Here is a 27435-nt window from a genome sequence, read left to right on the forward strand (position 1 = left end):
CAGTCCGGGTAAATTTTGATCAGACGTTAATTTTGAACATACATATACATTTTGTGCTTATTAAAGGAAGTTTATTCGGATAAGGATATTAATATTAGAAAAAAGAACGCAATTTCCGGCAGCCGGTGTACATACAATATAACGTGCAACGCCCACTTAGTGTAACGTGGAAATATTGCATAATCAGTACAAGAGATTTTCAGGTTTAGCAATAAGTTCCGGTGCGTGGTTAAGTTTTTACAATAATTTTTCAGTAGAAGTGGGAAAATATTATATTTTTAACAACTCTAACAAATGCATGACAAGAAACAATTATTTAAAATTTATTTCGACACACAACGAGCGAACAAACAAGGTAGACGGGCTTGAAACCGATTAAATAACAAGGAAAGAAATATACCAAAAGCGAAAAACAGAGGTAAAGAGTGAAATACGAAGCGAAAGATATGAAAAAAATAAACAAGCAGTGATAATTAATCAAAAGTGAATAATCAGAAAGGCATAAAAGTGACCAGAAGGTGGAGATTATTAAATAGCACGAGTTAGCAAAAATTTAGCATGTGAAAAAAACAGACGACTACAAAAAAGCGTTGGGTGTGAAATGGACGGACATGTTGGGATCGTGGAAATAATAACAATAGTGATGTGAAAATGTAAAAAAATACAATAACAAATGGCCAGTGTGAAGTTGGAGTAGCGGAAAAGCAAAAAGAAGACCAACTGGTTAGTTGTTGCCGGAGGATATGTGCAGCCTACACTATATTTCATTAAGAAAACGTACTATTATGCATATGTAACGTTTGCGCATGCGCATTCGTACGTTACTAGTTTTCTCCGATTTCATTTGTTGAATTGTTATCTTTTTTTCCCGGCTGAAACAGTTTTTCGTTTTGACGAACGTCTGGCTGTCAGCTGAGCAGTCCGCTGGAACAGTGAAAGTATTGTTGCAGGCACGACAAAATTAAATTTACGTCTGTATGTTAAAAAGTTAACTTTTGCAAAATAAAATTATTTGATTTTTATAAAAAAAAGTCAGCTTCTGACTTCCAAATCACATCACAACGCGGCGTCAGAGTCACCTAAGCACTGGTCAGGCACGAAGCCTGCCTTCTTTTTTTCCTCTGAAGTCAGCTTCTGACTTCCAAATCGCATTACAAAGCGCCGTCAGAGTCACCTAAGCACTGCTCAGACACGATGCTTGCCTTTTTTTTTAATAAAGCCAGTTGGCAGCCAACTTAATCTGAAGTCAGCTTCTGACTTCCAAATCACAACAGAACGCGGCGTTAGAGCAACCTAAGCATTGGTCAGGCACGATGCCTGCCTTCTTTTATAGGGCCAGCTGGAAGTCAGCTTCCCCTGAAATCAGCTTCTGCCTTTCAAATCACATCACAACGCGGCGTCAGAGTCACCTAAGCACTGGTCAGGCACGATGCCTGCCTTCTTTTTTTCCTCTGAAGTCAGCTTCTGACTTCCAAATCGCATTACAAAGCGCCGTCAGAGTCACCCAAGCACTGCTCAGACACGATGCTTGCCTTTCTTTTAATAAAGCCAGTTGGCAGCCAACTTAACCTGAAGTCAGCTTCTGACTTCCAAATCACATCAGAACGCGGCGTTAGAGCAACCTAAGCATTGGTCAGGCACGATGCCTGCCTTCTTTTATAGGGCCAGCTGGCAGCCAGCTTCCCCTGAAGTCAGCTTCTGACTTCCAAATCACATTACAAATCGCCGTCATAGTCACCTAAGCACTGCTCAGACACGATGCTTGCCTTTCTTTTAATAAAGCCAGTTGACAGCCAACTTAACCTGAAGTCAGCTTCTCACTTACAAATCACATCAGTACGCGGTGTTAGAGCAACCTAAGCATTGGTCAAGCACGATGCCTGCCTTCTTTTATAGGGCCAGCTGGAAGTCAGCTTCCCCTGAAATCAGCTTCTGACTTCCAAATCACATTACAAAGCGCCGTCAGAGTCACCTAAGCACTGCTCAGACACGATGCTTGCCTTTTTTTTTAATAAAGCCAGTTGGCAGCCAACTTAATCTGAAGTCAGCTTCTGACTTCCAAATCACAACAGAACGCGGCGTTAGAGCAACCTAAGCATTGGTCAGGCACGATGCCTGCCTTCTTTTATAGGGCCAGCTGGAAGTCAGCTTCCCCTGAAATCAGCTTCTGCCTTTCTAATCACATTACATCGCGCCGTCAGAGTCACCTAAGTACTGGTCAGGCACGAAGCCTGCCTTCTTTTATAAGGCCAGCTGGCAGCCAGCTTCCCCTGAAGTCAGCTTCTGACTTCCAAATCACATTACAAAGCGCCGTCAGAGTCACCTAAGCACTGGTCAGGCACGATGCCTGCCTTCTTTTATAAGGCCAGCTGAAAGTCAGCTTTTGACTTCCAAATCACATTACAACGCGTGGTCAGAGTCACCTAAGCACTGCTCAGGTACGATGCCTGTCTTTTTTATAGAGCCAACTGGCAGCCAGCTTCCCTGAAGTCACTATGTGACTTCCACATCACATCACAATGCGGCGTCAGAGTCACCTAAGCATGATTTATAGAAGTTGTACTGAGGAAGCTCTCTTACTAAATGTACTTTTCGATGCCAGCCCATTGTAAGTATAAGACAAAAAAACAGTTGATTAAAGTCTAAGCAGTTGAGTAAAGATTAAGGATCGAACACAAGGGAGAAAATTGCCTTGCGTAATATTTTTTAGACGATGATAGCTAGCATCTTACATAACCGTTCAAAGAAAATCAGACACTCTTACCTTCGAATCTTCCAGTCCGTCTTAAGGACCATTCGAAACATATTCTCTTTTTTAGAAAGAAAATCGCAACTAAGCCCTGAATTGTTTTTCTTCATGTCAAATGAAATGTGTGTTAAATGTCTATGATATGCAGGAAAATAAGATTTTCATTTCATTTAAAGAGCCAATCACTGTTGTTTTATGCATTGATAGACTTTCCGCATTATTGGCTATATAATAAGATAATTGCTCGCTAAATCTATGACAGATAAGTATGACAAAACAATCGAAAGCAATGGCGCAAATTCAAGATGACACGCAAACCGAAAACGCTGCCAACCCAACGGCGATTGCGGCAAATGGTAGAGTCACAGCGCAAAGCCACTGCAGACGATCATTAGCAGCAAACATTCAAACAAAAAGCGTTTAGAGTAAGAAAAACATATTTAAAATGCTCGGCGCATAGTTGGCGCTGCAAATTGTTTATTAAACTGTTGGTGGTGGCGCCGCCGCAAAAGCCTACATTTATAACTACCAGATTCGTATACATACATATAGTATGTGTGTGTGTGTATGCAAATATGTAATTGAAAAACAAAAAGCTTTGCGGGAACGTAGCTTGAAGCCTCTGACCGCTGAGGCACAATGTAAAATTCGTGTAACTCCCCTCTACCGATTGTTGCTTTGGCAAAGTGAAGAAATCAAAAAAAAGTATTGGAAGAAATTCATTGAATACTACAAAATGCACAGCGCAGTAATATCGACGTTGAAGGCATGCCAAAGTCCATAATGATTGCTAGACTTTCACTTGCCGCTAAAAATGGCGGGGTGCAATGAGTGTTGCATTCAAACACATAGCGAGCTCACGGCAAATGCTGCTGAGGATTTCATTCGTATTTCTTTGTTTTTTTACGACTAATATTAATTTTTTTCAGTTTTTTCGTTTGGAAAGCAACAAATTTGTCAAGAGTTAGCTGTAATTGCTAGCGCAACGTGACGTGCAACAACTGTGGCTGTGGCCACAAGAAAGTTGCAACAAGAAAAGTTGAGAGGTGAGTTGCAAAAAAAAAACAAAATAGTTGTACAAAGCTGGAAGCTCGGAAAAGGTGGAGAGTGCGCGCAAAGGGGAGGTGTATAACTGGAAAAGTGGTGGGCCATCAGGTAACAGCTGGTGAAAACCCGTTTGCTTCGTTGTTGTTTGCAAAAAACGATATATTAACAAAAAAAAAAAAGAACACGCCACAAAAGTATGAGAATGACTAATCCAAGCGTGGTAAAACTATAACGGCAACTTGAAAATAAATTAAATAAATAAATAAAGGAATATACACACATACCATACATATGTATGTGTATATACTATACCATATGGAGTAAATATAAGGAAGAAGGAATTAATTTTAAATAGTATCGGAATATTTTTTTTGATATAAATAATTAATATTTTTCTGAGGTGTTGAAGAATAAAAAAATCGATTCGAATAATACAGGGTGTCCGAAAATTATTGTAAGGTAAGAAAAACATTTTTTGCGTATTTATTTCTTAAATATGGATTGAGTATTTTATTCGGACCTTTTGTACATTATAGAATAAACTTTTGACAAACTAGGGTAATTTTTTCATGCAGAAATATTGAAGCATAAGCCGGTAAGAAAGCTTCTCGCAGAACGTCTTGAGAAAAAACACCGGCGTTCACCATAACTCGGCTGGAAATTATCCGAAAATAAAAAGTCAAGAAAAAAATTAGTCAAATTATAATCAAATCTTCCCCCATCGTTCCCAGATATTTTTTTTTTTTTTTTTCATTTAAAAAATTTTGGCGACCTATTTGTAAAAAGGCAAAAATTAAAAAAATGGGGGGAGGTATTTTCTATGTCAAAAATATGTACAAAGTTTGAAAGGTCCGAATAAAATTACTCAATCCATATTTAAGAAGTACTATTAATTCGCAAAAAAGACCATTTTTTTACCATGAAAACCTTTCTCCCCCTTAATATTTGAAGTATTACTAAAAAAAATGTAAAAAATAGTACATTTTCATCACGATTTTTTTTAACATTGGGAAGAAAAATACATATGTATGTATAAATACAGTCAAGCCGGTATAATACCCCAAAAATTATATAGCGATTATTTAAGTGAGAACAAAAACGGCACATTGTTGGAGAAATCCAATCAAATCTAGATAAGTTTCAATTCATTTTAATGTAATTTGGGTCTATTAACTCAGCTGAAATTGTCTATAGTTTTTTAAACTTGGACCGGAATATCTTTAACCGTTACAGATTCATCGCGATTGCTTATTTTTTATATATTGAGATTGTGAGTTTGTTTCTATTTTTACGTCCCGAAGAAACGACGCCATGCACTTGTAAAATATATTAATTTCAATGGTATAAAATTTTAGTCGAATATTTTTCACTACATTTGACCAAAACTCAAGATGAATTTAGTTTTAGGTCACAAAAACAACTCTAATTATATAGTCAATTGATAAGTGATGAGATGAACTAGAATATATGTATGTACATACACAAAAAAAAAAAAAAATACACAAGCAAAGCAAAAAAGACTTTACTCCACAAACAAAGAGAATCTTTTTCTCCAGTCCCTACAACCTTAAATAATCGTCGCTGTTAAAAAACAAGTGAAACAATCATTAGAAATGTAACAAAAACCGGTGCAGTTGAGAATATTCCCTTTGCAGTTGTTATCGAAAAGCGAATTTCGATTTTATATTTCCAGAAATCTTTGAACTCTACACAGCGCATATTCTTGACACAATTTGTACAAAATAGTGTCAAAATTTTCGTAATAATTTTCGGTTTTTCAAATATGACTAACTTCACACATTTCATCTACACATATTTTCACGCGCAACATACGATCATTTCCAAATCGGTTTAATTGAAGCGCATTGTAGTTTCAATTTCATATATTTTTTAGCACTTGACGCCTATAAAACCATAATTATAGTACTCATACAATTAGTTTGAGTGCAACACTTCAGTTGTTTGCTGTAATTGCGTTCCGTTTGCGAATGCAATACTATCGCGACGCGCACGAGCTTCAAAATCGACTGAGACTTAAACAGTAACCGAAATAAGCAAGCAACCAACCAAATAGCTAACCAAGGCGTCCAGTACGGCAGCGCACCTTTCGAGTTAGCAAGCAAAGTCTAAAGCTAAACCACCAGCATAACAACCGGTCGGTTGGCACTCTCAAATGCCGCTAAATGACCGACCGACCAACCTACCGATCGATCAGCCGCGCCGCACACATGTAGAGCGAACGATCAACCTACCGGCGGCGGAGCATTTGACCGATCAGCTCAGACGAGTGACTCAAATCTTACCTTTTACGTGCAGCCATCTCGAAACTCGAACTCAACAACGCGAGTCTGGCAAGCGAACGCTACCTACAGTAAACTATAAATGGAAGTGGAAGTAAAGTAGAGTAAAATGTTTACTTTTTCAACAAGCAAGCAATAGCAAAACATCACAAATGCGCTCTTGCGCTCAGCGCTCCACAATGAGTAATGCATATTTGGTTTGACAGCGCTCGCTTACATTTTATTAGTCGACCATTGCAGTCACTTGGCTCTTTGAGTGTGCGGCGCCTTGAAGTATATGAGGAGGCAGACCGGCGGCGGTGTCTTTAGGGATGGCTTAGTCGGCGAAGATGTGCTTACTAAGAGTGCAAAGCTCGTGCTGTATGTCAGTTAATGAGTTATCTTACATCTCAGGGTTGTGGCAAAGAGCTCGGTAGATGACGGTAAGCAACTGAGCAAGGTGTGATGTTTTTATATTGCGAGAGCATTGTTGTGCTCGAGTATCAATATTTCTATTTTCCCCCGCTTTTTGTTTTTTTTTTTCAATTTTCGCTTAAATGTCTTTGACTCAGTTTCAGTTTGCTGCAACTGGTTGACAAACAATACGAGTTGTCGATCATTTTAAATGTGCAAAATTTTACATCGTAATGGTGTCATACCAAAAAAAGACGCGACGAATTGTTGCGCTCCTGTAATATCCCAAAAAAAGCCACTTCAAGTTTAGTGAAAACATTTTGCGGGCAAAATGTGGCGGCTTTATTCGATCGCTGAATTAATTATGGCTGAACGCTGGTTAATTGCTTGCTTGTGAACGCGCAATGAATGCTCAGAAATAGGTCAGAGGCAGAGGCCGAAAATAGTGATAGAAGTATAGCATCGGAAGCTGGTTTTGTTCCAAAAGTATCGTACTTAGCTCAAAGAGATGTGAAGAGATCCAGTTCTTGTCGATGTAAATTTAAAAGTGGACTGTGATAACATCGTTGAGAGAACACCTCAAACGTCAAAGTTATGTTCAATTTTGTTTGTATTTTATTTGATGACAACAAAACATGAGATTATTAAAAAAGTTTTTTTGCAATATTCCGCTTGTCAAACATTGATTAGATTACAAATAACGATCACAAAATGAACATATGCTTTAATGCGAAAACGTGAAACCATGCATCCGTAGATAAAAAAAAAATGTATGAGATAGAGTGAGAAGTTTTGTGAATCGTATGTTTTTATGTCCCAAAGAACTTTAAGCAATATCTGCGTATATTTCGCCCACACTATTTAATAGTCATAAGGCAGTTATTTATACACATTAATACAATATTAATGAAATTTACAATTAATCTCTTGATTTATGCATAATTTTTAACTCACTTATATTATTATTTATAATTTACAAATTATTATAGCTGCTGCTGGCGCAAAATTGCGTCGGAAATTAAGAGATAAAAGTGTAGGCGGCTGTAAATATGAGAGTAAACAATTATTGACTCATAAATGACGCAGAATTCGATTGCGAAATGACGCATATGTCGCCGGTAATAATTTTATCGGCAATTATTAAAATTTTATTCCATTGTTTTCTGTTTTCCATCAATAAATAAATTGAATGAGAGCAAATAAACGAATTAATAGTAAAAATATGTAAAGCAAGCAAGTTCAAAGGCGAATTAGCTTTGTAAAAAAGCGTAATGTATTTGTATGTAGTATGTATGTATGTATATTGACATTTTTATTGAAATATTTTTAGGTTCAACTTTCAGCAGACACAAAAATCTGCCAAATTAAATTGCATGCAACTATTCAAATTCATTTAAGCTACAACAAAAATTGTTGTTGCTTTATACAAATAGTTGTCAAACTAAGCATTTCCCATTGGCCTAGTCAATAAAGTGCCATATTTTATTCACTTTTCAACTTTTTTACGTCTGATTGGAATTTCGGCTACATTGCCAAGTGAGGCGTAACACAGTGCGTCAACCAAAGACTGCTATATAGACTCACAATTGATTTACCATATTGACAGATGTAACGGCGTAACTAAATGCTATGTATATATATGCATATGTACATACATATTTGCTTAAAAGTGGATTTGTGAAAAGTTTTGATTAAAAACTGTGCTCTAACGCCAAATGTGTGACGGATGTACATATGTTGAAGATTCACAGCAAACATATACACTTGTGAATATGTGTGTGTGAAAATTGCTGACTATGCGAAAAAGAACAAAAATAGCGTATATACGGTGGGCTGAGGCAATAGCAGACAGTATTTTCAATTTGCGCCAGTGCCAGAAGCAAGGCGGCGTTCCACAGTTATTGGCGCAAAAGTACGCTAACAGATGAATATCAAATCAAACAAGCGACTGATAGAAATGCTTAAAACATTTTCATTGAAAAAATGTATGTTATTAAATACGAGATTACATATCGCCACTAAAGGGCAAAATAACGTAACATCACTTTTCATAAGTTTACAAGCGAAGGAAAAACTATATCATACAAACCACTAATATTGAAACAAAATTTGAGTTTTGGTTATAAAATCGTTATATATTGGTTATCATACACTCATTTTGAAATAAATTAGTGTTTTCGTTATAAAATGGTTATATATATTTATATATGTACATATATATATTATTATTATTTATATACATATGTATATATGTATATTATTATATCTGATTACGACTTTCAATTTTTTTAATGATATCTTTTCTCATATCTGGAGACTCTAGCAACCAAATCAAATTTGCTTCAAAAAGTGCTTATATCCCCGTTTATCATTTATTAAAGTTGCTGAATGAATGAACATATAAAAATACTGCTAATATTGTAAACTAAGTTTATAAAAAAAAACCAAAAAAATATTATTTAGACGAGTTGAAATAATACACTAACCGAAATGAATCAAACTGAATTATTACAATCAAAAAAAAAAAACAAAAACTCGAACAACACACGCAAAATGTTCCTCAGACAACATGTATGAACATGGCTTTAAAATTTCAAAGTAAATTTTATATATTTTTTTTGCCTTTTCGTATATTATATTAAGCATGCAAAGTGAGTTTAGTTTCTACCAGCCAGCCGCCAGTGCATAGCTAAGTTATTAGTTAAATTACCAGACACGCGCTATGAGTAAATATTTAATTTATTTGCGTAGGCCTCGTGCCTCACTCCCTCCAATTGCGGGTGGTGGTGTGACAGCCAACGCCTTAAATGCAGTAATTTTGCAATGACGAATAGGAATAATTAAACAATATTCAAATAGAGCGCGGGACTCAATGGGAGGACGACAGCAGTTGACCAAGCGGTCAGCGCATTTTTGTTGTAAGTTTTTGTACATATGAAACGGATAGTGTTAAAAACTAGCGTTGTTTGCACTGCACTATTTGTGTTTGGTTTTCCCCACTTTTATTAAAAGCAATGAGCTTTCGCATAGACAGACCTCAAAACTGCATTTTTAGATTATAAAGGCATTTAGTGCGAGTATCTAAATATGTGTAATAAATGCAAGCATATGTGTATGTATGTATGGATGTATGTATGTAATTGCCGGTGAAATTAATATCAAAGTAGTTTGGGCGGGTCTGTTGTGCCGCTTGGTCGGTTGGAACTGACGACAGTCTGCCGTGACGGCAATTTGATGCGTTGTTCGTGATTTTTTCATTATGATAGCGGCTTCAGCTATGCCGCAAATAAAGTTTCCTTTTTTTACATTTTTAATATGATCTTTTTTCTAAGAAAATTTGTGCGACAACAACGTGCAAAAGTTAAAGTGAATGATCAAATATGGCGTGATGTTAATTAGTAGTTGCACATCGACTATGAGCACATACATAGGTATGTGTGTACATTGGGGCGGGTAAAAAAATACGAATGCTTTTTTTTCGCTTGGTACCCTGAAAAATTGGTTTTAATTATTATTTCTTTTTGATTTTTTTATTACTTTTTGTTTTTTCATTGATTTTCGACGATGGATAGCTTGCAAATGCTTAACTTAATCGAAAAATTATGTAGACCAAATTTGTAGAGCAATAAATTTTCAACAATATAGTACTACTACTTTCTATTAAATATTTATATAGACAACAATATACTTTTTCTTACAAATAGGAAATTTAATTGTGGAGAGTTGATTTTTATTCGTACTCCCATCTGATCGAGTTTAACTCGGATTGATCCACATAAATTGCGCGCGCAAACCGAATTGATAAATATTTTTTTCCTAGCTTAATTCAACTTTTTTATGCGTCCGTGGTTTGGTCTTTACATGTCAATTAGAGAGTGTTTGACAGCTGTTTGCTAATGACACGGAAAGTTTGTCTCACGATTTTACAATGGAAAATTTGAACAACGAGTTGTTTGTAATATTTGTGCTTCGAATGGTATCACGGCTAAGGAATGACTGAAAATGTTGCAGAAGTATTTTGGAAAGAATAACTTATCAGGAATGCAAATATTTGAGTAGCGCAAAAAATTCAGTGAAGCTCCTGAAGTCATCGAAAACCGCTTCATGAAAATTATACATCTACCTCTGTTAATAACAGTAACATTGAAAAGATATAGATTAAACAAGCCTGAAAATCGCCGGGTTGGCTTCAGAGAGACAGCAAGGATCTCAACATCAACTATGGATCGAATCAACAAATGTTGGTTAATGTTTGTATGATGCGGATTAATGTTGTGCGCACCGAAATACCAGAACCTATTACAAACACGACCTCGAGTAGAGTAGAGAGAGATGCTTGACAATACAACTAACCATCCTACATTCATCAAGCGCATCATGACTGATAATGAGACCTAAACTGAGTGAAAATTAAAAAAAAACCGGTAAAAATCAAGATAATGTCCATTGCTTCCTTTGGTTACACATTGTCAGGTTAATGCTTCAAAATCGACGGCAAAGTTATGCAAACGAAAATATGAAATTCGCAAAAATAAAAAAAAAAATATTTAAAAAAAATATAAAAAATATTTAAAAAAATACAAAAACATAAACAAATGAATCATATTACTGCATGAATTTAAAAATAAATGCATGCTGAAGCAGAATTATGTGACAACTCTGACAGCAGTTGCCAAAAATAACAACACGATAAAAGCAAGCTATAGCAACAAGGCAACCAGCCAGAGAATGGAAATAGCCAGATAAAACAAGCAGATCAGGAACAGAAAAAAGTCTTAAATACTGAACCACTGACGTCACTAAAAATACTCACGGCTCCCAAAAGCAACAGCAATAACAACAGCATCAGCGGCAAAAGCCATCGCTGCGAAACTATAAGGAAACCGCCAACAGCACTTAAAAATGCCAACAACGACAACAACAACAAAGGAGGTAAACAACAAAGAGCATACAAAAATCGTATCCATTATGGGTGAGATGAAAAATGGAAAAGGAATCGTTAAATGAGAACGGGAGCAAACAGTCACGCTCCCCAAGCAGGAGCTATTCCTATACTATGTAGCACAAAAACACAAACACCACTATTAATGGAATACGAAAAGAAAAAATGCAAAGTGCCACTAGCGCTGATCACTAACATACATATTTACGAATGTTTGGATGTGAGTACAATCGGAAAGCCGTAAGACAAGTTAAAACCAAGCAACAACAAAATAAACTAAATAGGAAGAGGCAAAGGAATTCGTGGAGGAATTCAAAATGGAGCACGTAAACGAAAATAGCGCAACGTTGGGAGAGTCTATTGGCGTATACTATGGAGAAAGGGTCAAAAATTTGCGTGGAATGTAATATATTTGGTTGTGCATATATGACAGCTTTAAAAAAATTTAAATTTTTAAATATTATATAATATAATATCAGCAGTACTTTTATTTTTTTTTTTAATGTCTAGAAAATGGTAAATTTGAAGGTAAGGTGATAATGTAAAATTCAAAGCTTTTAGTGAGTTATAGTACACTTTATAAGCAGAGGTTGGAAGAGTTGGAATTATATAATATAAAAATTCATCGCATTATTTTTAAATGATCGAATTCTAAATTTTAAGATATTTTAAAAGAACGTATGAAGAATATATAATATAAAAATTGAGATATTTTGATGAAACCTGGTATGCGCGTTCTTTGGCAACAAAACGTATACATATGTTCGTAAATAGGCGTAAACAGAACACTGCCACGCCGATTAAACGCCAATAACCGGCGTATCCACGCTCTCTAATAAGTTTAATCTGGTGAAAATTCGCCTTAAATCCCATATAACTACCTAAAGGTACTTCGCTGGCTTTAATCCTTACAAACTGCAAGAGCATGAAATGTTCGTTTATACCCGAACTTACCTCTTCCCTACTTGTTAGTTAGTATCTATAATTTAATACTAAGAAAAAAAACAAAAGGAAAGTTTACTGATTGCCATTCATTGGGAGTAGCCAGAAACCATTCTTTTACATATGGGTCAAGCAGCTCACTACTTCCGGTCTTAGACTATGTATTTTCTGGGTAGGCAACGAACATCCGTTTGAAGGCAAGTTAAAGTGAGAAGGCGATCCATACCTAGCCAGGGTTGTGCGCTGGGTTTGGGAGCCGCCACTTTAAAAACGCCCCCAATGAAAAGCAATAAACAACATCGGAATAGAAACCCCCCTTTTGATGACGGCCATGGCAAACGCATTAAGGATAACGATTTAAGGGCATGCGCCTGGAATGTCCGGTCCTTTAATTGAGAAGGTGCCGCTGCCCAGCTGGTTGAAGTGCTCGTAAAAATAAGGCTGACATCACCGCCGTCCAAGATGTGAGATCAACAGGACAAGGACTAAAACGAGTAGGTCCGAATGGACGAAAACACTCCAGCTCTGCAAGTATTCGACACAATACCCGCCGGGGGAAACAGAGGAAGAGGAAGACCTCCACTTCGTTGGAAAGACCAGGAGGAGAGGGACCTGCCTTCGATTGTAATCTCCAATTGGCGCCACCTTGGGAAAAGAAGAAACGACTGGCGCGCTTTTGTTAACTCGGCTATAACTGTGTAAGCGTGTCTACGCCAGTAAAGAAGAAGAAGAAAAGATACAAAACATATTTTTCAGAAATCTTATTTATCTGGCAGCTTATAACAAATGTATATAAAATAATAATAAAAATTAACCCTTCAGTACAAGTTTACGCTTATAGCATACAAGGAGTTTTGACCTAGGGGACAACAGGTGTTAGAAAAATATGTCTACCATAAACACACACATGTCTTAAGGCTCTTCCAAACTTCAAGGCATAAAGGCAACAATTTACTCAAATCGACGATGTGCCACATCGGATTTTTACGCCCGCCACTGTAGAAATATTTAAGGTCATGGATACATACTCGCTTAGTAAATACTTATTTAATAGAAACAAATATTACAGAATAATTGAAAATCGTTATTTAAAAAGAAATTCTCATCATCATTAAATATAGTCAAACGCCCTCTCTTGGCTATTGCAGGTCATTAAGGAGCTACCAATAACAACATGTAATCACACACATCTCCGTTGAAGGCGATGGCAGCCAGGCAGGCAGCCAGCAATCGGTATGAAGGAATGGGCAAGCGCAAATATTTAAATGTGACGGCTGCCTCATTCGTGAGGCTAAAAATAGAATTTTCAATAATGAACAAGAGGAGGAAGAAAAAAGAAGAATGCAAAAAATGCCAAGTATAAAACGAAAAGGTTAAAAAACATTTTCAGAAAATAACATAAAAAATGTACAGCACAACTCGTGAACTTAAAGTACGAAAGAAGGGAAAGTGGACAGACACAACAACCGGTGTAAACAGAAATATTGGCCGCATTGGTTGGGTGACAGGTAAAGCATAGTATCGGGTGATTTTTTAAGAGCTTGATAACTTTTTTTAAAAAAAAAACGCATAAAATTTGCAAAATCTCATCGGTTCTTTATTTGAAACGTTAGATTGGTTCATGACATTTACTTTTTGAAGATAATTTCATTTAAATGTTGACCGCGGCTGCGTCTTAGGTGGTCCATTCGGAAAGTCCAATTTTGGGCAACTTTTTCGAACATTTCGGCCGGAATAGCCCGAATTTCTTCGGAAATGTTGTCTTCCAAAGCTGGAATAGTTGCTGGCTTATTTCTGTAGACTTTAGACTTGACGTAGCCCCACAAAAAATAGTCTAAAGGCGTTAAATCGCATGATCTTGGTGGCCAACTTACGGGTCCATTTCTTGAGATGAATTGTTCTCCGAAGTTTTTATCTCAAAATGGCCATAGAATCGCGAGCTGTGTGGCATGTAGCGCCATCTTGTTGAAACCACATGTCAACCAAGTTCAGTTCTTCCATTTTTGGCAACAAAAGTTTGTTAGCATCGAACGATAGCGATCGCCATTCACCGTAACGTTGCGTCCAACAGCATCTTTGAAAAATACGGTCCAATGATTCCACCAGCGTACAAACCACACCAAACAGTGCATTTTTCGGGATGCATGGGCAGTTGGCCACCAAGATCATGCGATTTAACGCCTTTAGACTATTTTTTGTGGGGCTACGTCAAGTCTAAAGTCTACAGAAATAAGCCAGCAACTATTCCAGCTTTGGAAGACAACAATCCCGAAGAACTTCGGGCTATTCCGGCCGAAATGCTCGAAAAAGTTGCCCAAAATTGGACTTTCCGAATGGACCACCTAAGACGCAGCCGCGGTCAACATTTAAATGAAATTATCTTCAAAAAGTAAATGTCATGAACCAATCTAACGTTTCAAATAAAGAACCGATGAGATTTTGCAAATTTTATGCGTTTTTTTTTTTAAAAAGTTATCAAGCTCTTAAAAAATCACCCGATACATACTTCGGCGATGTGGCGTTGTTGTCAATATGCAGGCGAAGTATGTAAATGCGGCGGGTAATAAAAAGGTAAGTCGAAAATAAACACACGCATATACATACATACATGCATTGTAGACTTATTTGTAAATATATATGTACATATGTACATATGTATATGATTGTACCTTTCTGAATAAATGTGAGAGAAAGAGTTCAATTTCCAATGTGACCTGCAAAAAGGTAAACGAGCCGCCGCACACTGGACCAAAATATATAAAATAATATAATAATTTTATTCAAACAAAAAAATTAAATTATTTCATTATTTCTCATTGTGGGAAGTAGATGACAATATAAATGGAAATCCGATAATAAAATGTTTTTGTTTTGTGACAATAATTTCAAATAAAATTTAAAACTTAATATTAATTGTTTTACAATTTTTTTACTTTAATGACTCTGCAAATATTTTTAATATGATCAATAAATTGTCACAAAAATAATATTACCGAAGTATCCATATTTCTTTTATTGACAAATATCCTTTATCTTAAATATTATTTTTCATTTTATTTTTGTTTTCTTTACAAAAATATAATTATCAGTTTCCGCTTTTACTAACATTTGGCCCACTATGCGTTAGCTTCGCAGAGAGGGAAGTTGTGCGACAAATTTGCACGCCCTAAAAGCTCTTCAGAAAAGACACCAGCAGCAGTAGCAACCAACGGCAACATTGTTGCGGGGCGCACCGGTTGTAAGTTGTCGGTCAACGGACGCTGAAAGCCGGCTGTTGGATGCCGGTTGTTGTTAATGATGCACGCTTGGACGAACGGACGAGTGGTTGGACTGTGGAAAAGTAGACTACCAGACAATTTGGCAGACGTTATAGTAAACACACTCACACATGCACATATGTATATATACATATATGCATATAAAATATCAATACATATGTACATATATAAATAGACATACATACATGCAAACATATACATATATAGATCATGTATGTAGTTGGTTGAAAGAGGGTGAGGGCCAGAAGCTAGTGATAGTGACTAGGACGAACATAAGGCTCAGTTCGTCGCATGCTTTAATGCACACATACTACCTACATATGTGCATATGTATGCACAAAAGTAGGTGTGTGCGTCAAAGGTGCCGATTGAGTTGCATTGATGGCCCGACTGCTGTTGGTTGTGTCGATTGTTTTGCTTTGTGTTGTAATTATTTTTCTTAATTTTTTCGTCGCTTGCTGCCAACAAAATGTTGCACGTTGCTCTCTGGCTTTATTTAAGAGGTGCTATTTAATGTTTAGTTGCTTAAAATGTGTAAAATTATATTTCTACTATTTTTGACTGCGATGTGGGTGAAAAGGAAGCTACTTTTAGTGTGAATTGCAAAGATACGAGTGTCTATATAAGAAATGGATTAGATATTTTTAAACACCATCATCACTAACTCGGAAACACGTCAACGGAACGGTTGAAAATGTTACAGAAGTATTTTGGGCACACTACTTTAACACGAACTCCAATATTGGGTGGCAGCAATCTAAAAATTGTCTCATGTGAGTTGTCCATCAACCTCTGTTACAATATACGATGATAACATTGAGAAAATAAAAGAAACGGCGCTTGAAAATCGAGTTGATGGCATTAGAGAGATAGCAGAGGATTCTAACATCTCCTATGAATTGATTCAACACTCTTTAGTTAAGGTTTTTAGCAAGAAGCGTAGCAAAAACCCTGAATCTTTGGTAAAAACGACGTCGAGTAGGGATCGCATAGCAGATGCTCAACAACGTCGCAGAGGACTCTTTATTCATCAAGCGTTTCATTACTCTTGACGACAAGTGGGGTTATGAATATGACACCGAAACTGTTCAACAATCTAGGAAATGGCGCTTCAAAAATTAGCCGAAACCGAAAAGAAACCTCAAAACAGGTGTTTGAAAAATTGGTTTAAGCGTTACATTGGCTCAGGAGTCTATTTTGAAGGCGATAATAAGTATATTCCTCAAAATACCTGAATATTTAGTTTTTTCCGGCTCAAATTTGATCAGATGGTACACACTTCTCAAATGAAAAATATATATATAATTAAAGTGACGTAAAAGAAGAAGAAAAGATAAAATACATACAAATTCGTAGAACATGAGAATAAAATTAAAAAAGAAAGCAGAGAAATTAAAATAGAAATAACCAAAAATGAGCAACAAAACCAACGCACAAAAAGTGGTGAAACGCTTAACACCTTAGGTCTAGGAAGCGCATAGGAAAAATTATGAACCTTTGAATTATCAAACAAACAACATAAACACCAAGAATACGAGCGTTCAGATCAAGATAAGTGGGTGTCATAAAAGAAATTACCCTGCAAGCACACGACCAAGGTGGTAAGTTATTCGACAGCTGTTTGGTTGGATGGAGCAAGTGGCAGGAGCTCTATATTAAAAATACTTACGACTTTAATGTGCACAATCCAAATTTAATCAAGTTGTCACTTCGCACATACATATATGTACATACAATATATACATGTTAATGTGTGTGACAGATATTTAGCGAGTGGCAAAATGGCAGCAGCGACATTTTTCTAGGCTGTCTTTATGAAGTGCCCAAGATATGCTCACAAACATCATACTTGCACTTATACATGCGTATTTGAATATTTACGACCTGTATATTAAATGCATCGTTTGCAAGGTAATTTTAATAAAGTCATGCATACATATGTATGCATGTATGAAAGAAACAAACGAAGCGTAACTATGAGTTGACATGAAAGCTGCAGTATTATATTTGAACAGAAATGCCCAGATCATGAGTATAAAATTAAAACAAAAAACCATCCGAAACACGTTTTCATACATTAGCTTGATTTTGATCGTTCAGTTTGTACGACAGGTAGTCCGAATTGAACAATATGTTCGAAATTTCAATATTCTGATCCAAATTTCGGGAAGTTATTTGGCATAATGAGAAAATCGCTTGTATACAGACGGATGGCTAAGCGGACATGTCTAAATCGCCTCAGCTTATCACGCTGCTCCGGCCTCCGTCTTCTTATCCTTCTGGGTGTTGAACTGCATGGTATAATATTAATACACCCTATGCGGGGTGTAAATAAACTTTTTAGACAAAATATATATTTCGATAGTTTTTTACATGTCGAATTGCCGGTTCTGTCTGAAACACTAGAACAGCTAAATGACTGCACAGCGGTCTGTAGGCGTAGGATAAAGGCCTTTGGATCCATGTTTCAAAATATCAGATCGACTCAATAGCACCTAGCAATATTGGAATTTATCAACTTGCAAGGGCTAGGTGAGACGTTGTGACTTAGGAGAGGGCACAATAGACCCTAGGTCGGGGTGCAACCTAATTTACTTCTCTTATATAATCTAGCTGATACCAACAACACACATCTGAAAATTTGAATTTATGCAATGAGTCAAAAAGACTGTATTTTTAAAGTTGTTAAAATAATTTTTTTATAATCCACTGTTTACAAATACTAACTGAAACATAAAGATGCAGTGATTTAAAATTGTGCATGTTTTATTTGCTTTTTCATGCCTCTTTGTTTGTATCGTTCTGAGCTATGTGTTTTTGTGTTTAACACCATTCATGGGCAGGTGTATAAGCCGAGCTGGTTTTGTTGCGGTGTTTACACTTTTCCATACATACAAAATATACACACACAAGCTTGTTATTATTATTTTTGTATGCCACCATCTCTGCAGTTATTTTATAAAAATTGCACACATATTTCATTACGATTGTGAAACGTAGCGAATATCAAAAACAAATTTCCAACATTTGGTTGTCGGTAATAACTGTTAAATAAAGGAAATATTAAAACGAAAATATTTTTACGAAACGTATTTGATATGAAAACTACAAACCAAAACAACATTTGTAATACAAATTTATTTTATATGAACCGGCTGAACAATGAGTTCACACATACTTTTCACAAATGTGTAAGAATATTCATAAATTAGTCCATATAGTTTATCTATATTTATTTTTTTGAACATACATATTACGCACAATTACTACTGGGTTCATGTGGTCAAATACGAGCGTTACTACTACATTGTATGTGATTTTTGTTGCAGTTGATAGTTGCCGGTCTGCTAGGTGTGTATATTTTCTGTTGTGAATAGTAAAAACAAAGCTGAAAGTACTATTTACTAAGGAAATACTTAAATACTAGTATATAAAACTCCAATGTGTGTGTTGATGAGCGGTTAACTGCTGTTCAATGGATATGAATTTGTATAGTCGATTTACAAAAAAAATTTAAAAATTCATAGCATCAAATTAGGGTAGTCAAAGAACAATCAATCACCATCATAATCATTACAGCCAACCAAAATTTGGTATTCACTATTCAGTCATAATCTACGTACAAATAAATGAATGAATATATGTATGTATGTGTGTTCACTTACATTACATATGTGTATGTACATATGTATGTTTATGGTACAACTTCTTTGTATTCACTTTTGCTTTTTGTTAAAAAATTTTTATTTTTGTTCAACATGAATACTATTTCGTTAAAGTCCACACTATATGCTTAAATATGTTATTGTTGTTTTAAAGTAGAAAAACAGTGGGTATTTAGTATAAGTTAGTGAATGGGACACTAAAAGATTTTGACAACGCCAGCACTCGGCGAACAATAATCACAACATCTTAAGTGATCAGTAGCATTTGAGCTCATTAACACGAAGAAGCTGTTAAGCGAACTGGTTAGACAACTTTTTTACTATTTGTGAAACATTTATTTCCAAATTTTTTTTTGTCTTATAAAAAGTCACTTGACCATATTGGCACAACCTCATTTATTTTTGGTTACATTTGATTTTATATTCGTCTTTTACTTTAAGTCAATTATTATTTGTCTTCATAGGCAATAAAATAAAATCTAGATGACCTTAGAAAATACCATCCAGTTTTTCTGAATTAAACCATTGAATCATAATAATAATAAATACAAATTTGCATATACATACATACATATAATATGCTATATAAACACATAAATAATAAAGAAGTTTATTTTACACAATAACGAGAGCTTAATATTTATATATGTATACATAAATACAATAAATCCCTATATTATTAAATATCAATGTATATTTATTATTAGCTAATAAAACTTTTTATATTGTTTCGGTGAAATGTTTGTAAATATTGGTTATATGGTATCTATAGCATTAAAATGCAAAAATACAAAAATAAAATAATTTAAAGCACTTTTTGAAACAAAAACAAAATATAATAAATGTATATAAAGTTACCGAAACACGAAAAGTATAACAAATTTTTATGGACAATGTCAGAAACCAAAATGCCATAGGCGCGGCGCACCCAGGAAAACATACAAACATACTTATGTACAAATGTTATGAAAAAAAGGAAAAGCAATTGCGCACAGAGCTATACGCACTTTCCCTTCAGTACCATATTTCGTACGTATTCACTATATACTACATCCTGGATACACTGCCTGCCACCCAAGAGCACATGAACGATATTTCCGTCGTCAGTGCGTAAGCAGACGAAGATGTAATGGTTAAAAACAAAAAAATCTACTGAATATTCTTACAATCCACTACGAAGCTTTCGTCGTTATAGCATCCTGTATTGAGCTGTTATGACTGTTGTTGTTTTGTGGCGAAGCCACATTTCGAAACTATGCAATTTTAAATGTACATAAGTATGTATCTTGGCTTTAATAATCGTATGTCACTGACTCTAATGAATGAGTCCCGACGAAGTTCATCGATTACTATACACCTTGCACATAACTATTGGGTCAATTTGTGAACTTATATATAGGATACGCTGTTATTATAATTAATTTGATTTTAATATCCTGCTTCCAAGAGAACTAGTTACATCTTTAACCATATGGAGGTTTTTTTATTAATGTCACTAGAAGTGATTTTTACACAGCCCGAGCATTAGGCAGATGTTAGTTCGAGTACTTTCACCATATGTAGGGTTTTTCTCGAACTTTTCAACGCGCTAAAATATAGAATTCTTCAGGAATATTTGGTAATATTTGAGTTGTTTCTGTCGCATATTATATTCTTTGTTAATATCTTAATACTACTGAACTTACCTTATTGCTTATTTGGTGTTATGATTTTGGCAACAATTAATAATTTCCCTGTAAATTTTTTCTTGGTTGACAGTAGACCTTTAAAATATTCTTATTGGCAATTTATATTTTGTTCGCACTAGTGCTTATATATTTTAACAATTAGAAAACACTTTTCCAACACACTTTTTACACTTACACTGAATTGCTTTCGCTGTAAAACTTTTGCGTATCTTTTGCACTTATCATTAAATTTTTTGCTGTCGTTGTGGAATTTTTCACATAATTTATTTTTTACTTTTTTTACTTTTGCATTCGCGTTACCGTCTCGTTTTTCTCGTTTATTCGCTCTACTCTTCACGTCTTCATTGCTGCACACCTTACAACCACGGATAATTACAAGTGGAAAAATAAGGTAAAAGAAATTGACAAATACTAGGCAAAAGACGGCCCACAGAAATTCTTGGTGCCACCTTCTACTTGGAATTTAACAAATATATTTAGAGATTTCACACTTCGCTATGAAATTGTCGATATTTACAATTTATAGTTTAGGCAACACAACACATTAAATCACAATTTTATTTTATTTTCGTGGCGTTATTGCGTTCATAAATTCACAGAAACAAATATTTTAGTGCCGTTTTTGGGGAAAATACTTACACGCCTCCAGTATTACCAACCATACAATATAACCCACCACCTATCCATTGGATCATTGGATCCAATTTGGTAAAATGAAAGAATATAAAGTGGATGGTGGAGAAGGTTTATGTATGAGCTGAATATAACTTCCACAAACGGGACTAATAAAAATATTTGAAAATTTTGAATTGTAAATAAAATTTAAAAAAAAATTAAAAGTCAAATCTTACAACGAAATCAACTAAATAATAAAAAAGGTCTTTGTAATTTTTAGAACTGGGAAAATCTGCAATAAATTGTCAGAATAAATTATATAAATATGCCGATATTAATGAAAAAGTTAAAAATGTAGAGATTACTAAGGTTCACAAAAAACTATAAATTTTTATTATTAAATGAACTTAAATGTATTAAAATAATTAAACAAAATAACTTTAATTGATATATGAACAAAGATTAATCTTGGCAATTATGTAAGCAACTACTTCCCAGTAGATGCTGCAGTGTGTAAAGCTGTCAAACACCTGATGTTGACAGCTGTGCACGTTTCGGTCATGGTAAATATCTGTGCAATGTTTTTGGCGGCCATTATTCGTCTTACTACATTTATGCCAATATATTAAGTTATTGTTTTTCCAAATAATTTATAATTAATTTAATAATTTGTGTTAAAAATGCGTAATCTGAAGTTGAAATCGTGCAAACAATTGAGTGCCAAGGTGCACAATGTTAAACATATTTTATTGAATCCAAATATAAGCCGGAAGGAAACTGATGAAGTCGTCCATGTACTTTCCGACGATAAGCTTTATGAGATAAAAACAGTCACAGGTGATATAAAGGAGATCGCCGCAGTTCCTGGAATTGTAGGGGCGGAGTACTTAGCGCTAAATGATGAAATATGTCTGGCCACAGAAGCGGGTGAAGTGCTGGCTGTATCGCCCAGCTCTGGTGCTATTAACGAATGTACATTTTGTGATGTTGGCTTGGAGAAGATGTCATGGAGCCCAGATCAAGAAGTTGGCGTTTTTATAACAAAGGCAAATACACTTGTTGTTATGACGTGCACTTATGACGTCATAAATGAACATAAGTTTAAAGAAAATTGTGATCCTGAAAGTCAGTTTGTTAACGTTGGTTGGGGTAAAAAAGAAACGCAGTTTCATGGAAGCGAAGGTAAAGCTGCAGCTAAGCAAAAAAGCGATTTTAAACCACCGGAAAATGTAGAGGAGCTATCGAAGGTTTGTAATCATTAAAATTTCAGATAGTTAAATATTAATTTGATGTTTTTCTACTTGAAGAATGTTGAAATTACTTGGCGCGCTGACAGTAGTTATTTTGTAGTATCCTTTGTCAATAATGAAGTTGGACGTATGTTTAAAATTTTCAAAAAGGAGGGAGAATTAGCATACATTTCGGAACGTTTACAAGGTTTGCAATATCCGGTAGCTTGGCGACCATCAGGTAATTGGATCGCAATGCCACAGATACTGCCCAATAAAAGTACTATCTCGCTTTTCGAGAAAAATGGTTTGCGGCATCGTGAAATTACACTACCATTCGAAATTGATGAAGAACCCATACAGTCTTTACGCTGGAGTAACGATTCAGATATTTTATCTGTTGAAACATTAGATGCGACCACCGGAAAAAATTATATATATCTCTATACCATTGGCAATTATCATTGGTATCTGAAGCAGGTACTTACTTTTGAGCAAACGGACCGCATTTCACACCACTGTTGGGACCAGCGTATAGGCGAGGAAAAGACTTTGCACATTTGGCTAGAAAATGGTCGTTATCTTATTTATCGTTGGCATTTCGATTTCGATCGCTTTGAACGAAGCGGTCTTGTAATTGTAATAGACGGTCCAAAACTACTGTTTACCGACTTCTCGAAAGCGATTCCACCACCGCCGATGTGTAGCAAAGAATTTTACGCAGACGCTTATATCAATGCTGTTGCCATAACGGAAACCCACGATGAAGAATTGCAATTGTACGTTTACGACGCCAAAGAGCAAATTCAAGTGTTTCATGTGATCAACGGCACTTATACAATTTCCTTAGAAAGGATCTGCTTTTTGCAAAGATCAGAACCGAAACTTGAGAGACACTGGTCACCACCGATTGAGCTTGGTAATTTCTTTGTGCTAGACGAAAAACATCTCGTAGCTACGGCAAATATTGCTGAAAAGAGCAAAGTGTTTCTGCTTCAGTTATCGATTGAGACGAAATCGTACAAGACGATTAGCACCTTAAAGTTGAACAGCGGAGCTGTTTGTAGTTGCATGGGCTTTGATACTTTGGAACAATTCTTTGTGCAAACACTAAATGGTAAAGTGCACCAAATATCGATACACAATGAGTCTACACTAAAGCTTGACAAGGTTTACCAACAATTGGACCATGGTGCATTGGCCATGGAATGGTATCAAACACAGTCGGCGCAAGCAGATTGTCTCATTTCATTGTTGCATAATCAGCGTTTGTATATTGACAACGAATTGATAGCCGGCGATGTGACTTCCTTCTGCTTGGCCGGCAATTACTTGGCCTATACAAAGTTAACCGAGTTGAATTTCATATTGCTCGCTACACGCCAACATGCCTATAAACGTAATATGGAGCGTGGTGGCAGACTGGTGACCACTATAGCGAATGATGCGCGCGTCGTGCTACAAATGCCACGTGGCAATTTGGAAGTCATTTGCCCACGTGTGCTCGCCCTGGAGATCATCGGTCAAATGCTCGATAAACAGCGCTATCGTGAAGCGTTCAACATGCTGCGCAAGCAACGCATAAATTTGAATATTATTTGTGATCACAATATGATTAACTTTGTGAAAAATGTGGACGTTTTCTTGAAGCAGATAACAAATCCGCAATGGCTAAATCTTTTCCTAACGGATCTGCAGAATGAGGTATGTTTATTTGTTATTTCTTTGTATTTGTAAACTAATCCAGTTTGTAAACTCATGTATTAAATATATGTTTATTTTCGCTTCAACCCCCAAGGACTTCTCCAAAACAATGTACGCCAGCAATTATACCGCAGCACAACAAACATACCCAGAAGACTTCAAAATAACATCCAAGGTGAATTATATCTGCACGTTATTGTACAAATATATGTCAGAAAACGACCAGGAACGTTTTCGCTTGCCCATTATTACGGGCTTTGTGAAAATAGGTAAGATTGAGGAAGCACTGCTGCTGGTTTGGGAAGCTAAGAAGCAACAAAATTTACACGCCGCCAAATATGTCGATAATTCCATGCTGGGCTCGGCCGAAGAGGCGCTCAAACATCTGCTCTACTTAGTTGATGTAAACGAATTATACAATGTTGCATTGGGCACATACGATTTCGGTTTGGTGCTTTATGTGGCGCAAAAGTCGCAAAAAGACCCCAAAGAATTTCTACCTTTCCTTAACGAACTGAAGCAGTTGGAAATGAATTATCGTCATTACAAAATCGATCTGCATCTGAAGCGTTACGAAAAGGCATTGGAGAATATCGCTAAATGCGGATTTGAGAAATTCGACGAAGCCTTGGAATTTTTGGACCGCCATCGTCTCTACAAAGAAGCTTTTAAATACTATAACTTGGAAAATGGAGATGATTTGACTGAGCCAGAAAAGGAAAGTCTACGTAACTGTCATATGCGCATCTGCTTGGCCTATGCGGATCACTTGCGCGCAGAGAACGATCTCGCTAGTGCGAGTGTTATGTACGAGCGCGGCGGCAATCTTGCGCAGGCGTTGCTCTGTTCCAAGCACATATTGGAATGGCGACGTGTGCTGATGTTGGCGCAAAAGAATGCAAATGATTTAGGCACAGTGGCGCTGTAAGTAGTTAATTATAAACAATTATTTTCTATTATAATAGTATTATTCATTATTGATAATTATATATTTTTATAAATATTTTATATATTTTTTTAATAAATATTTTATATTTTTTATAATATATAAAATATTCGTACACCTAGTTCTATGTTGCCAGCCCTACTTGAACACGGGCAATATCAGGTTGCGCATGAGCTACAAAAGACTTATGGCACAAACTTTAAAGAAGCAATCAAATACCTCCTGAAGGGTCATCTCTACTTCCAAGCGATTGTTGAAGTGAATTTGAATAGCGGAGAAATTTCATTATTAGAGGAATATGTCAAGCCAGAGTTACTCGCATACGTCAAGCAACTACAACAGCAGTTGTCGGATGATGAAACCGTGTTCATTGCACACAAGGAACGTTTGTGTGAGGTTCGCGTGCTTGCGCAACAAAGGCGCGATGGCCTCTTTAATGGCCATGAAGTGGCTGCTATTGACGAAGCCGACTTACTCTCCGACACTACTAGTATGCGCTCATCGCGCTACACTGGAAGCTCTCAAGGCACCGGGTGAGTTTTCAACTGAATTACAAACACTTTTCTCGTTTTTAATTTCATTTTCATGAAATTAATTATTGTTCAAAGCTGCAATGCGCAACATGATTAAGTTTTCGTTTCATAGATCATATTTTTATAATCAGTACAAGCACATTATCTTTTAATTTATATTAATTTTTCTTATTTTTTTCCTTCAGCAAAACATTCCGTTCGGCCAAAAATCGCCGTAAGCACGAACGTAAATTGCTTAGCTTGAAGCCCGGCAATCCATTCGAAGACATCGCACTCATTGATGCGCTGCACAATGAAGTCATGAAGTTGGTCAATCAGCAGGAACAGGTGCGTGACACATGCAAAGCCTTAATGGAATTACAAATGGACGAGCCGGCATCGTCGTTACAAAAGCAATATGCACAAATGCTCACACTGCTGCAAGACTCCTTCGATACGATATGGACTGAAGAAATGGCCAGTGTACATACTATGCAGTACAAGCCATCACCAACCACCGATTACACACAGTTGCAAAATGAACAACGCTACGCATTGTTGGGTAAGTGCGCCAGAGATGCAAAGTTGTGTTTTATTTCAAAATAAATAACAAATTTCTGTCTACTCACAGCTCCGCAAAAACGTTTTAAGCCGCAAATAGACATTATCGATTGGATGTGTAAAATACTTGCTTAGACATATACATACATACATATACCTTACTACTGCATAAATTATAATCTCAATAATAATAATAATTATAATATAGTAAAACACATTTAAGCTGCATGCACACTATGTCTGGCCGGGCAGCGTGTAATCGCCTGCCTAGTGTGAAAAAGCGTAAAATCTTTAGCAATTAATCAAATATGTATTTACAAGCAAAATTTGTATGTAACAACATCAATCAAAAGCATTCAATTATTGAAAAGGTATGTATACTCATGCATATGTTTGTAGTATTTGCCTTATATTTTGTACATATATTGTTAATAAAAACCGAAAGTGAAATTTTCTTTAGCTAAATGCAAAAATTTATGCAAACAAATTTATTTTTCAACGAAACACTTTTACACTTTTGTGTAAACTTAACTCACATTGATAGAGTGCGCCATGCGAGTTTAATTATTCAACCGTGAAAAGTGTTTTCAGTAAGTGGTAGATAACACATTACTTTTAAAAAGTGGTAACACTTTATCAAACCCACCTCAAAAGCACTTTCACCAATTCAATGGACATTTATATCGTTTTTGAATAAAAAAAAAGAATACCCAGTGTTGTTGTGACAGCAATTATTCCATTTTTTATTAGTGGTAATATGTATATGTTGTTATCTGAGGAGAGCTCCAGGAAAAAGGGTCATCGTTGGGTCTGAAACAGAGGAGAAGTAGTGTTAGGTGGAAAGTAAATTTCTTTGCTTGGCTA

At 35.8% G+C, this 27435-nt stretch overlaps 1 protein-coding gene across 1 annotated transcript; it reads left to right on the plus strand.

The window, feature by feature from the left end:
- The first annotated feature begins 22221 nt into the window (after window positions 1–22221).
- Window positions 22222–27226, plus strand: LOC120782757 (putative elongator complex protein 1). The gene is made up of 6 exons (XM_040115211.1): window positions 22222–22866; window positions 22927–24552; window positions 24647–25476; window positions 25621–26031; window positions 26217–26572; window positions 26642–27226. Exons 1-6 carry the CDS (start codon window positions 22300–22302, stop codon window positions 26704–26706), a joined length of 3855 nt encoding a protein of 1284 aa, XP_039971145.1. The 5' UTR covers window positions 22222–22299; the 3' UTR covers window positions 26707–27226.
- Window positions 27227–27435: the final 209 nt, after the last annotated feature.

This window comes from Bactrocera tryoni, chromosome 1, assembly GCF_016617805.1.
Source record: "Bactrocera tryoni isolate S06 chromosome 1, CSIRO_BtryS06_freeze2, whole genome shotgun sequence".
Taxonomy (NCBI): Eukaryota; Metazoa; Arthropoda; class Insecta; order Diptera; family Tephritidae; genus Bactrocera; species Bactrocera tryoni.

What these genes read in the sequence shown, in the direction of transcription:
- LOC120782757 (XM_040115211.1), top strand. Translation starts at nt 22,300, where the DNA reads ATGCGTAATCTGAAGTTGAAATCGTGCAAACAATTGAGTGCCAAGGTG. An exon ending in ATGTAGAGGAGCTATCGAAG is followed by an intron (nt 22,867 to 22,926) that starts GTTTGTAATCAT and finishes TTCTACTTGAAG; the next exon opens with AATGTTGAAATTACTTGGCG. An exon ending in TAACGGATCTGCAGAATGAG is followed by an intron (nt 24,553 to 24,646) that starts GTATGTTTATTT and finishes TCAACCCCCAAG; the next exon opens with GACTTCTCCAAAACAATGTA.